At 36.4% G+C, this 14,286-nt stretch overlaps 1 protein-coding gene across 1 annotated transcript in view; it reads left to right on the top strand.

The window, feature by feature from the left end:
* The window catches only part of MCTP1 (multiple C2 and transmembrane domain containing 1), a 716,792-nt gene that overhangs the window by 602,408 nt on the left and 100,098 nt on the right, over positions 1-14,286 (top strand). The window contains exon 20 of the mRNA XM_036740827.1: positions 11,373-11,426. Coding sequence (XP_036596722.1) covers positions 11,373-11,426 — 54 coding nt within the window. The remainder of the gene's footprint in view (positions 1-11,372; positions 11,427-14,286) is intronic.

The raw sequence follows: 14,286 nt of genomic DNA, 5'->3' as shown, positions 1-14,286 counted from the left end.
GTTTTTGCATGGTGTAAGGGAAAAGAGCTGAGAGCTTGAAGTAAAATGGTTGCAATGGAAATGATCGGGAAGAGATAGATTCAGTCAGTAAAGTATATAAAGATTCTCTTGCAAAAAGTAGTCTTCTTCCACAGTTTAAAGCTTCTTGGCTTTTGAGTTTTGCAGAAATATGATAAATACATTCTGTCTTGCAGCTCATGCTCACAGCCATAAGTGACTGGAAAGGGAAACCTTTCTAGACATGTTATAATCAAACCTTCATTTTGGGCTTTGTGAGAACACGAAAAACAGATGCAACAAGAACTTATGGATAAAATATTCTACTGAAAACCACCATTTTCCAGAACCTATGAGCTTATTCTTACCCCACTTTATTCAAGATCTGGCATATGAGAAATGGAAAGGTAAACTCCCATCACTGTGCCAGACCAGGAGAGAGGGACTAATTTTAATAAATCAGGATGAAACATGAAAATGTCAACTTAATCAAGCATTTAAATTTTATTAATCAAGCCTAATTTTTATGAGTGCAAATAATCACTGAAGCTGGACAAATTTGTTCTAGATTGCATCAGAAACATAATTTTAATATTTAATGGGCTGATGAATTTAAATGGAGAATTATCTTTATGAAACATGTTCTTCATAATTTGCCATTAAATGAGAAATAAAAAATATCAACATAAATCTTACATAAAGGTTATTTAACTAAATGTTGGCACTATAAATATTATAAATGTATTATACTCTAATTTAGCACAGTATACTACATAAAGAAGTAATGGGAAGTTGGCTAGCTGGTCTTTTCCTAGACTGGAGAGGGCTGCTTTCTGTTAGGGGGAAACTCATGACAACTGTTAAGCAGGTTTTGCCTGAAGTTCATTATAATCGTTTACATTCTAGCTTTTATACTGGTATCCAACACAGAAATTCACTCTAGTCACGATGGGACATTGTGGGTCTGAACCCAGTAGTATCTCCTTTGAGGATTAGGCAATTTTTTACAAAGAAAATCATGATCTTTTTCATTTATTATTCCTAGGAATAAGGGCTTAAGGGAAGAACAGAAGTCTTCTGGTTGCATAATTTTTTGACATTCAAAACATACTCCATTTTTAAAGTTAAAATTTTTACAAAATGTTCTCATGATGCCTCAAAATATTCTAGGCAAAAGAAAAAAATCATTGTCAGAAAATTTTCTCACTGCAATTTTTTTTTCCTTTCACAAATCTCTTAAAGATTGGGCTTTTTTAAAAAGAACTTTTATAGTCCTTAATGCAGCCCAACAAATTGGTGTGGTCCTATAAGTACAACATTAATTTCTCAACAAAGATAAATAGTCTTATTTTCAAATCAAACTATACAAAAAAAGAGTACGGTCATTTCAAAAATACTTTCCATCTAACAGGTGAGCAAATTGACACATTTTTTCCTAAAAAGAACTTCTTCCTTACAAAGTTGCCAATAGTTAGAAATATTTCTAATTTGACCATAACAAAATATATAAAGAAATACATATACATCAGAAGATAGACACAATATTTTAGAGAAGGCTTATCTCCAAGTGTTTATCATGCCTGTCTGAAAGGATTTTAATACAAATAATGCAGTCACTGGCATAATTTAGAAATTAAGTAGTCTTAAGAATGTTAGTTTTAAGCCATATAAAATGGTACCCTTTCTGCCATAAAGTTACAATTAGCAAATGAAATTCTCATGCTTGCTTAAAATATCTTGCCTTGAGGTAGTTGTTTTCAATTTTATTTAAATGAAAAATGCTATTAATTTAGTAAAAATATTTTGTCAGCCAAAATTGTTAAACTTGGTTGAATAAAAGAGGTCAGTGATCGATATAATCATTTTTAAAATTCTATTAGAAAACCCTAAGTTTTAACTTTTCTGGTTGACAAAGTAACGTAGAAAAACATTGCTATTATAAAAGCTTGTTGTAGGTGGGGCTTGAGTATAATTTTTCTTGCTTTTTTTCTACTAAACTAAGTAAAAAATACAGTATCTTACAGGCAACATCAGAATTTTGCCTGGAAGCAAAAAAAAAAAAAACCAATACAGTATCATGCCTTTAGATGGAGACATAGTTCAAATAAACGCAAGTATCCTGTTCACAGAGCTTTGTGTAAATATAAGGAAGATTATTTAGGAGCAATGACGATGGAATATGAAAAGAAATACACTTAAGATGCTTATACTTATATAATTTTTATTAGTTATTATTTAGCCTATCTTTAACTGCTGAGGTGTTTGGTTTTTCTGTATTAAGCTGACACTTAAAGAAAAAAGGTTCTGTGCTGTTGGCCGATAAAGTAAATTTACTGTCCTGGCACCTTTCAGCAAAGCATATTATTCTGCATATAAGAATTCTGTTGTTGATGATTCAGAGTACAGGGCTGCATGTAATCAGTGGCATGCATCAAAAGGCATCTGATAGCCACATTAAAGCCACATTTCCTATTAAGAATCAGACTAAATTACAACATGAGCTCTTCCCAGAATGAGCCAAGGAAATGCATTCTGCAAGGAGGAATAATTGTATTTGAGTGTCTGTGTAAAAATCAGGAAGTCTTTTAGCAGTAAAGTACTAATGCTTTTCTTTTTTTTTTTCATCTGCCTTCTTTTGTACTGCAATATATTCCGTCTTACTGGCAAGCCTATCACACTAATTATTATTACATCTAGTGGTTCAGTTATCTTGATGACTACTGTAGCTGAAATGCTCCAAGGTCAAATCCTTAATAGTGTGAATCAAACTAAGCAGCCATCATCCATGCAGTTGTTTTTGAGAGATACCAGATGAGAACTTACATTGCAGACCTGTTTATGATTCTGATTTTTATTGTAAATGCGGTATGAATTTCGTGCACAGTTTAATTGAACTATTCATTTCATCAGAGTTCCTCCTCAAAAGTCTGGCAAGAAGCAGGTGTCTTGATGGGGAAATGACCAAATAAACACAGTTATAACAGGTTTATTGACTAGGAAAGTCTTCGGCTTGACCCCAGGTACTTTCAAGTGACCTGAAATAGTCTGAGTGGTTTAATGCATCCTCTCAATCCATACACATTCAATAATTTTATATTACATTTACACAAAAGTATAGTAAATCCATTGATACACACAAATGCATGTTGTGGTTAAGCTATGAGCAGACAGAGTGAACTAAATGAACTCCAGGCTATGCTGAAGAATACCACTCTCACAAAATTCCTTCATATCTGAACAGTGGGCATATTCGTTTAATTTATCACATTTCCAATTTTTACATCTATGTACATTTGATGGTCTATATTCACCACATATAAAATCTCTTTTCTGTGAGAAAATTTTTCTTTGATTTAAAAAAAAAGAACATCAGTTAAACACATCTGGAAAAAGTGGTTTCTTCTTTCCTTTAGATGTTGTTTCTTTACATTCTCACCTAGAGTAAAACAATTTGAATTATGTACGTATTCACTAAGAACACAGCAGAATACCCATTTAATACACAGATTATTTCTGCTGGAAAAAAATGAGACCAACGGACAGACAGCAAGACAGATGTGAGAGAGAGAGAGAGAGAAACAGACAGACAGACAGACAGACAGAAACTCATAGTTTCCACTCCTACCGGCCCCACTCCAGCCCTACACATTTCATGTTTGTAATGTTGTAGTTGAACTAGAATACCTCTTTTCCTAAGACATCCCAAATGGAAGGATCTTAAGAAGCAATTCCCTTTGACACTTTTCACTTAAACAATGCAAATGCAGAAGAGGACTTTCTCCCTAAGGAAAGTCATAACAGAAGGAGTTTTAAAGATTATTCATTGATCTTATGACTCCATTTTGTCTCTTAGATTTAAAAAATAAATTTTAAATACACTTCTAAAGTGATCTTAAGGAGCTGGTATTGGAGTCTCTTGCATTGGTCGTGGGGGTTACTTTTATCCACCTCCTTCAGCTTTTTCCTCAATCTCATCCTCTCACAGCTTTCCCCTTCACAAATATCTTTTTTTTTCTCATGGAGCGCTACTGAAGAAATTGTCAAATTTTTTATTTGAGTTGTCAACTTCATTTCTCAGGCTTTCCATTAAAATTAAGTTTTATTCCTTTGAAAAATAGGAGGCATTGGCTAACCTGGCATACCATGAAAATGACTGCTAACAAGGGATGCTCCAGTACAGGTCACAGACTATATTTCTGGATGCAAACTGATTTAATTTTAAGGAACCTTTTCATCTGTTGTCAGAAGTTCTGCTATGCACATTTTCTTGACAAGAAACTATTTTTGTACAGATGTTGAGAACAAAAGAAGAAATATTTTGCTTTAATTTTAAATGTTCTCTGTCTACCATTTGGCCATAATATAGCTGCCATACCACAGTTGAGGACTTCTACGTGTGTTTTTTAAAATGTCATCTGTATTAGTATTACATTCAAGGAATAGTACCAAGAATCAGTTTCTTTCAAGACCTTCTTCCACTGTGTGGCATATAAGTCTGTGACAAGTGACATTACAGAAGGTCATGTCACTTTTAACTGCTTGCATTAGATCTTTCTGATTTCCCTGGTGCCCTTCCTTTGTTTGATTAATGCTACTTGATTTCAAGCAAGGTTTCGGGAAGCATAATTTGGAGAGAAAATTCGAAAGAGGTTCTAAGATTTTTTTCCCCCTGAAAACTTGTGTGTGTGTGTGTGTGTGTGTGTGTGTATGCACGCACACACACACCACCTTATTTAACACACTGTATCATTCCTTTTTTCATTCCATTGTTATTGGGAAATAGCATTCCTCCTTCAAAGAAATGCCACATTTTTGTAGTATCGTTGCTGGCAAAGGTTTGGTCAGTTTTTTATCTATTCCTAAAAACCAAACTAGGTATGTAGTAATTACTTCAGGGTTGTTTAAAGAGGTAAAGCCTGGAATCTGAGAATGACAATCCTTGTTTTTCTTAGAAAACTATTTAATTCAAGTTCTCTACTTGTAAACGGCATATGCTATTTGAATTCTCAGGACAAGGTCACAGTTTTATACAATCATTAAATGTGGTGGTTATTCTGTGGTCTGTTTGGAAGAGCTCAGCTTGTCAATTCTATAGTCACCTAGTTTTTGGCTTAGCTCAGGTTTTGGAGTACAAAGGAAGTAAAGGAAAACTCTTAGCCTCTGAGTCACTTGTTTCAGGATACCAGAGAAGCCTAGAGATTCAGCCCTAATAACCATGTTTCCATCCTTAAGTCTCTAGATTACTGAATTTTGGGCCAACAGCCCTTGTGCCTTTTAGAAATCTGAATGCTTTGCTCAGAAAGGGGTGGGGTGGATATTAAGATTGTGGTTAATTATAAAACTCAAACTGAGTCTTCTTTTCGAGGCACTCCAAACTTTACCTGTGCTAGAGTGACTCCCCGGGAGAATATTTATACCTCCATTTGGGATTTGTAAAGCACCTTTGTGCCCCTTGGGCATACAGATCAAATGGGATGGTAATATCCATTGTGAGGCTATTGTAAAAGTATCAGCAGGGTGTCATCTGCATTAAAAATCCCTATTTTTAGGGGCTTATAACTTGGCATTAAAAACTCTTTGGAGAGCTGAAACTCTACACAAAGCCAGTCTCCCTGAGACAACACTTTTCTGCCAAATTTAAAAATAAATTGTTGTGTTGGGTGGTTCTGGCTGCCCATTTGTGGAGCAATTGTGCGTATCCAATTACACGTTTGTGCAGTGTGGGAACAGTTTGAGTTTTGCAAATGAAGAGGCCCATTCTCTAGGCTTTCTTTGTGCAATTCTTGCACATCAGGCTCACAGCTGGTTTGCAGAAAGTGTGAGGTAGGCTGCTTGTTGCTTTTACGGACTAATAATGTTTTGGCATTTTGAAAATTAAATTGGCACAAGCAGAGATGACAAACTCTTAAGATAGTGGTTCAGTGATTGTGTTTTAGATTTCCCGACAAACATTTGAAAGCCTCTTGAAGATTTGCCTTACTTTATCTCTACTTTGTAATAGGTTTAGATCTCCCTGGTTGAGTCATTTTGGTCCTGTTAGGTGATTGATATGAACTTTACCAATGGGTTTTTTTTTAACGACAGGCTAAATAAGTGGATGTACATTCATTTAATGTTATACTTTTATTAATAGTTTATTAATATGGCCCCTTCGTTTATCACATTAGTAAATGGTATAGTGTCCATTTTGCCCTGCTTGGTGTATCTGATCTTTTGTTTTGATTTTTCTCACAGTCAGTGTTTTAGATGAGATATTTACTGGTTTTAAGGGGAAATGAAGGTATTATATATGCCAAGGTCTGCACAGTGTATTTTATTTTCCAAGGGAGTGGTGGAAGAGAAGGAACTACACCTTGGAGAATCATAAGAGTTTAATTCATATATGCTGCTGATCTTGGCATGGAGCACTGTACTTTCTTTTCAGACTTTTTCAGACTTTTTTACCCTTAGTCTAGCCTGGTTTGGGAGGCATCTAGTGTACCCACCCATTACAAATGGTTAGTATTATTTTTCACATATATGTTTATATCTATTTGCAAATTCCAGAAGATCAAAAGCTACTGTGAAAGGTTATCTTGGCTTTGACATGTTGCTTTCTTATTAAATTTCTACTAGAAGAAGCTGCACGTGTGCGTGTGCTTGTGTGTGTGTGTATCTCACAGCAAAGTTATCAAACATGTGGCCTCCGGGCAGCATGTGGCCCACACCCCTCCCTAGTGGGCTTGAACCAAATTAAAATGTAATTGGGAAATATTTAACAAAGGAAATAAAAATACTAAAAAGCATAGATAATATTGCATTTTAAAACTAAGTCAATACGCAGTCCACAGGGAGCCATGTGTATGGGTTAGCAACTCCAGGTTATATCTCAGCACCTAGCGTATCACCTTTCACAGAGTAGGTGACCCACAGATGCCTATTGAATGAAGAGACGGAATCATAGATAATGTAGTTAGAGGGAGTGTTGAAAGGTGCCTCCTTCTTTATAACCTGTGACTCAGAGTCACTCATCTCTGGGCTTATCTGGACTACACTTATATAGAGGATTTATCTAAAATATCAATACCTCCACACTGAATTTATTTGAGGAAATCTTTCAATGTATTTCCTGGGTAAGTTTTCACAGCTCCTATCTAAGAACTGAAGGTAACAATGGTATCAGGTATAGGACAGCCTTCATTTCACTATATGGAAAAGGCAAAAAACACAAAGAAATGTCAAGAGACCATAAGCAAATCCAGAAAACATATAAATGGACTACAAACGATCAATGCAGTTCTCCTCACTCTCTGAATGGTAGAATTTTCTAACTGGATCAATTTCCTCCAAACTCATAGTACCACCTTGTGATTTATACTATCTGCAAAAGAAAACTGAACACGGGGGTTGCTCGTAAAGCAACACTCCCTTCCCTAACATTCCAGGGAACATTCCTCTTTCCCAGTAGGCATTGGATATAGCTTTTGGTATATCTGTAATGACTCTAGAATACTAGTATTTCTTTCCTGTAAATCTCTATCCCCTAACAGAAGCTTGAGCTTCCTTATCTATAAAACTAAGAGGGCTGGGCTAGATGAACTCTCTGCTCCTTGTCCCCTCTAGCTCTTAGATCTCATGAATGATGCAAGTGTGGTCTATGTTTGTGTAGCTTGGAAATATGTCTTGCAAAAAATGGTTTAAATCTTTGTGTAAAACATCTGACCGAGGATTTGTGTGATATCATTGCAATTTAATAGCTCACATTGATACTGTGCTTTAAAGTTTGTAAAGAGTTTTACCTTTTTGTTGTTCATTTGTATCAGTCCTGTCCAACTCTTCATGACCCCACTTGGGGTTTTCTTGGCAAAGATACTGGAATGGTTTGTCATTTCCTCCTCCAACTCATCTTACAGATGAGGAAATTGGGTTAAGTGACTTGCCCAGGGTCATATAGCTAGTACATGTCAGAGGCCAGATTTGAACCCAGGAAGATGAGTCTTCCTGACTCCAGACCCTGCGCTCTATCCACTGCACTGCCTGGCTATTCAGAGAGTTTTACATATATTCTCTCATTTGATTCTCACAGTAACTCTGTGAAATAGATGTTATTAGTACTTTTTATACAGATGATGAAATTGAGGCTCAGACAAGTTAACTACATTGTCTTGCCCAGTCATGGCCAGTAAGAAGATTTAAACTCAAGTTGTCCTTACTCCCAAGTCTCAGGTGGAACTGAGCCTGGAGCATAGATAGACTGGGAGAGATCCAGGAATGATTTAGAAATGGTAAAAAGGAAGATCTGAAGGAGCTGGGAGGAGATGATACCTCCCTTCCTTTTAGGAAAGAAAAATTTGAGAAGCATTATAAGCTTTATCTCTGTATGAGTGTTTGGACTAGATCTGCCTTAGTTGTTTTTATGGGATAGCTAAGTGTTAGGGAGTCTAGGAGCCACTAATAATACTGCAAACTCACTAAGATTATAGCAGTGTGCTGGTAAATATTGAACATTTTTATATGCATGACATACTTTTAAGTTTAATCTGCACTAATAATATTTTCTCCATCATTTTTTAAAGTCTAAACACTCAACAAAAGGATAAATCAAGCCCTGATTTGTAATATCCAATTTCCAATGTATAAGTGCTCACTCGCTCTTGTGAACCAACCAGAGCTAACTTCAGCACATCTCTGGTCAAGAACAAAGTCTGGTAGTACAACTATGCCTCAAAATAGTTAGTCATATTGTATGTAGGTCAGTTGAAGTTCAAGCCTAGAACCTGTAACCTATAACAATGGAACCTTAGAGTTGGAAGAGACTTTAAAGATGATCTAAGACACACCCACCTTTTTAAAAAATATATTTTAATGGATTTGTTTTAGAAGCAATTTTGAAGCTCATATGTTCCCTACAATACATTCCAAGGCATTGAAGTATATTTTAAAATATCTTTATGCATTGTTATATTTATAGGAGAGTCAAAAGCTCACTGCTTTTAGTGTATGGGATTTGTGTATGTTATAAAAATGCATTATCTAGCATTTTATGCAACTCCTAATTCAAATAACTGTACTAACAACTATTAAGTTTGCTATCTTGCTCTCTTGACCATTACTAGAAATTGCATATCTCCATGGCAACCATGCTCATATGAAGCAAACAATGTCAAGTGTACTTATATGTTTTAAAGGTGGCAGGAATCTTTTGGAGGAAGATGTAAAGATACTCCGTAACCACATCCTGTTTAATAATTTGTCACAGAAGAAGAAGCAGTGTTCTTAGTGGATATAAAGCTGATCTCCAAGTCAGGACAACCCGGGGTTCAGGTTGTACCTCTGACACGCTGGCTGCATGATCTGGACAAATGATTTAATCTCTCAGGGATCTAGGCAACTCATTGCACTGGTAGAGAGATTTTCCTCACCTACATAGATGAAATCACAAATAAAAAGATAGATATATACTCACAAAATTAAGGATTGTGTATTAAGTGGTTGGATTGTATATGTAAGGAGCCATTTCTTTTTGATCCACGTACTTCCGAGGTCGTCAGTCTATGTAAGCATGTGTATGGGTATATGAACAGAACCATGAGGTGATGATAATAATTAATAATAATAATAGCTGGTATTTATGTAGCATCTTAAGATTTACAAAGATTTACAAAATTAAGATTTACAAAACACGTTATAAATATCTCACTTAATCCTCACAATAAATCTAGGAGACAGATGATACTATTCATCTTATTTTACAAATTAAGAAACTGAGGCAGACAGAGTTAAGTGACTTGCTCAGAGTCCCACGACTAGTAATTCTCTGAGGCAAGATTTGAACTCAGGCCTTCCTGACTCCAGACCCCTCAGTCTATCCACTGCATCACCTAGTACCTGAATGAAGTATTGTCAACTCTTGATAATGGGCAGCAATGTGTAAGGGGGGGGGATGATATGACTAATTCCCAAAGAGAAAATCTTCAAAAAATCATTAAAGTTGATTTCAAAATAAATCAAATTATCTTTATTCAGAAAATTTGCCTTCATAACTTTTTAAATTAATTTATATCCTCATACCACTCACCAATCGACAAGAGAAAGAAGTCTCCAAATGTGCTAAGTGGCAAGAAGAAACCAGCCTGGAGTTAAAAACTTGTCTCAGATAACCACAAAGTGCATGATCCATGATCCACGTGCATAGACAATCAAGAATCAACTGTTGTAGGCTGAATGTGGACTCCAGACAACAACCTGTATGAGTTTGATGTTTTCAAACAATGCCCCGAAGGAGACTAGCTTAATTTTTCTCCTAGTGCAGGGGATCGTGGCATAGGAGATTACAGTGACAGTAATGATAGCCAACATTCATATAATGCCTACTCTGTGCCAGGTGCTAAGTGCTTTACAATTATTATCTCATTTGATTCTCACAACAACCCTGAGAGGTAAGTACTGTTGGCCCCATTGGTGAGGAAATTTAGGCAGAGAGAGGTTAAGTGACTTGCTCAGGATCATACAGTTAATAAGTGTCTGAAGCTGAATTTGAGCCCAGGTCTTCCTATTGCCACCTGATTTTGGAACCAGGAGATTATCTGACCCAGCATCATTTTACAGATGAGGAGTCTTAGTCTCATAGAATTAAAGAGACATGGCAAGTCATACACCCTGCAAAGAACAGCATCAGTGGCCAGGTTTCCTATCTCCTGGCCCAATACTCTTTCCCTTAAACCAACATTTTTGATGAATAAGAAATGTAGGCCTAGCATAGTCATTCGAATGTTTAGTAAGTTTGCCCTGAATCTAAAGAGCTTGAACAATATAATTAACAATAGAGCTGGAAAAAAAGATTCTGAGTCTAACATTTACCCAAACAGAATATAAACATAGGTGGTATAGATGTAGATTATATACATACATATACATATGTTTATAGGTATATAAACGTATATATGTATGTACATTGTCCCAAAAGTTTACATGTGGGTGTGTATGTATATATATATACGTATATACACATCATACATTTGTATATTTGTGTATATATAGTGTGTATGTATATGTAAATAATCTGCATTACAACTTTCGGGACACCCTGTATATCAGCCTTGTCATAGGCTGCTTCATGTCAATACACACACACACACACACACACACACACACACACACACACACACAAACAAACAAGCGTGTGTGTGTGTATTTAATCGTTTTTCTAGTACTTTTAGATGGTGTGGATCAATTAAAGACAGAGCCTCATCCAAATTTCAATCTCTAGATCGAATATTTTATTTCTCAGCATGTTTCAAACGTTAATAAAGTTTTCATCCCTAAAAAGCTCCCAATTGACAGAACAAAATTCTCTTCTTGAAAATCATGACAACGACGTCTGTTTCTGTCTGCAGGTAGTGGAGGACATGCTAGAGGACGAGGAAGAAGAGGATGACAAAGATGACAAGGTAATTATCTTCCCCAGCGCTCAGGTACCTGGGGATGGGAGAATTTAGACATGACACTGTTTTTACAGACAGTTAAAAAAGGAGTTGAAGTGTTTTAGTCCAGAAAATTGGACAGTGCTGTTTATCATCCTAACAATGCCACTGGATGTTGCCGGAAGGATAGAGGACTATAAATCCTCTTCTTTTTTGTCCAGAGCTGGGTCAAATATTTTTCTGCCAGGAACAAAAATAATTCAGCTTGTCTGGAACTTGATAGCTCTTCTGAAGATAACAGCAGTGACAACTGTTTTTGAAGGACAAAAATTTGTCCTGTCTTGAGTATTACAAATAGGACTATACTTTAGGGAGAAAAAAAAGAAATAGAAATAGCAGCCAAACATCAGTTGAAGATGGGATCCTGTCATCTGTAATTTTCAATGAATTGCTTGGTTAAAAGAATGGCCCATATATGAGTGGCACTCTGTAAGGCATTTAAATAATCACAACTCTTGCCGGTGTCCACTTGCTTTGGAATAGGTACTGTGGCCCCGTAGGCCCCAACGCCTGCTCTTCCTTACCTCTATATATTTCTTTTCCTGGGTGGCTGGTCCCCATATAGGATTTTGGCCACAGTAAATAACAGCTAGTTTCTACATCTCATTGAACCAAGTGATGGGACAGTTTGGATTGGTCGTTCCCCCTGGGAGAAGGAAAAACCGGGGTGGGGCAGGAAATTACAATGACCTTGTACTGCTGCTTCCATGGCTGGTGTTGATGGGATGGTTCTGCTATAGAGAAAAGGGCTGTGGATCAACCTTTGGCTTGCCTCAGGGTATTTCCAGACCAAAAAAAAGTAGAAAACAAGAAAGAGAGAAAATGACTGATTTAAAAAAAAATAAATTGCTCTGCATAGAAAACCAAATTTTGACCTTCACCAGTATTCGTCTGACTTCTGTTGTAGTAAAGCAATGAAATTTTTTGAAGAGAGGAGAAAAACAGTATATCTTAATTTATGCCTTTGACCTTTGTTTCTAGTAGAGATGTACAGTTATATACCAGTGTAAGAATTTGTGTGCTGGCAGCAAGCATTAGAAATGTCAAAAAAATTCTCAGTGATTAGCTAATCCCCTGAATGATTTTTTTTCCCAGCTAGCTAACATCCAATGTTTTAAAGAATATGGAACACACACACACACACACACACACACACACACACACACACACACACACACGCATTCCAACAGTGGTTCTTTCTTTTGCTGGTTCAAACATTTTAAAATTGAGAGAGCTGTTCTGTGAAATCCTTCTGTACATTATTTAGTCATTAGCTACATCATTTTAGTATCATCAAACACTGAACTAACAAAACCTCCTTCTGCAAAAACACATATGTGCTAGTTTTTAATGTTAAATAATGTGAGCATACACTTCTGGCAATAAAAGATATGATTTATTGCGAAGGTCAGCCGTGTAGCTGTAGAGAGCTTGTATTTTAACTCAACATGCTAGCTCTGAATCATCATTTCTCTTCTGATAAACACTAAGCTGCCATCCATTTATGGCCATTTTCCCTTGCTTGTAGCAGCTTTATTATTAAAGCTACTGTAAGGGATCCATCCAAGCAGCATGTGTATTCCCAGAAATTTTAATAACTGTGGGCCCATAGTGTCGTTTGCTGCTTTAATGCTTCTGCTTGAAATCATTCTATTTCCTTGGCACCTCCTTGATTCCCAGGCTCCTAAAAATCTCCCTTCCTTTTTTGGGGGGCGGGGGAATGCAGCAGGGGTGGGGGGAGTATAGAATAAAGGGTTAGAGATAGAAGAGGCAGATTAGGGAATGGGAGAATAAGAGAAAGGGGGCATACAGGGAGAGGGAGAGAAAAAGGGAAAGAGACAGGAAGAGAGAGCGGAGAGCCAAGGAGTTTCTTTTGAACCAGCTCACCGAAATGTAGTTCTAAAGCAAAAACCTACCAGGTTAGGAAAAACACAGCAAATCCCTGGAGCTGTGTCCATCCTAATCTAGTGTTCATCCTCATCCTAATCTAGCCTCAAAGTCAGACCCTTGATTCTGATACACTTTCTGATCTACTTACTAAAGTTGTTTGAAAAGGACTGCTTAAATTACTGTGTAAATTCAACTATATTTTTATAGGGGGCGGAAGAAGAGTGTATTTTCCATATGAAATGAATGCCATTTGATTTTCATAAATCCCAGCCCTTTTTTCAGTAATATGAAAGGTTTTTTTTAAGCTCTTATAATGCAATTTGTGGCATAAAAATCATATCCTGCACAAAAGGAAAATGGCAAAGCTGATCATTTACAATAGATTTATAAGTGCTTGAATAATAGGAGATAAAATCTTTTGCATGGACTTTTTAAACTATGGGGGTTTTTATTATTTAAAAAATGGAAATATGGAAAGGATCCTTCAAGTTCCCATTTACCAGCTTCCGTCTCTTGGCCAGATTATGCACCACTAAACGCTGCACAGTTTAGATGTTAGTGTGTTCCAGTGGTGGCAGGGCAATTTCCTACTTTAAAACATTGATTGGTTCTTCAGTCTAAAGTTTGAGTGTGAAGCCAGGCGTAATGGAATTTTGTGTGTGTGTGTGTGTGTGTGTGTGTGAAAACAAATGTGTCTTTGCCATACCAGCAGGTACTGACCTCCAGTTCTCATTATTCCTGTTTTCTCATATGGTATAATAGGAAGGTCAGGTCAGTGGGTTCTCTTATAGGATAAAAGTAAAAAAGATTAATAAATGTGCCAAAGCCTCACTTTAATTGAACCTGAAGCATATGTTGCAAGTATGTAAAATATGTCCCAGATGTTTCACCATGGCTAGTGTCTTAGCTTTCCTTGATTACCACAAGGCAGCTATTA

This window comes from Trichosurus vulpecula, chromosome 1 (assembly GCF_011100635.1).
Source record: "Trichosurus vulpecula isolate mTriVul1 chromosome 1, mTriVul1.pri, whole genome shotgun sequence".
In the NCBI taxonomy this organism is placed as follows: domain Eukaryota; kingdom Metazoa; phylum Chordata; class Mammalia; order Diprotodontia; family Phalangeridae; genus Trichosurus; species Trichosurus vulpecula.
Note: the sequence above shows the minus strand (reverse complement) of the source record. Positions and strands in the feature narration are given on the sequence as shown.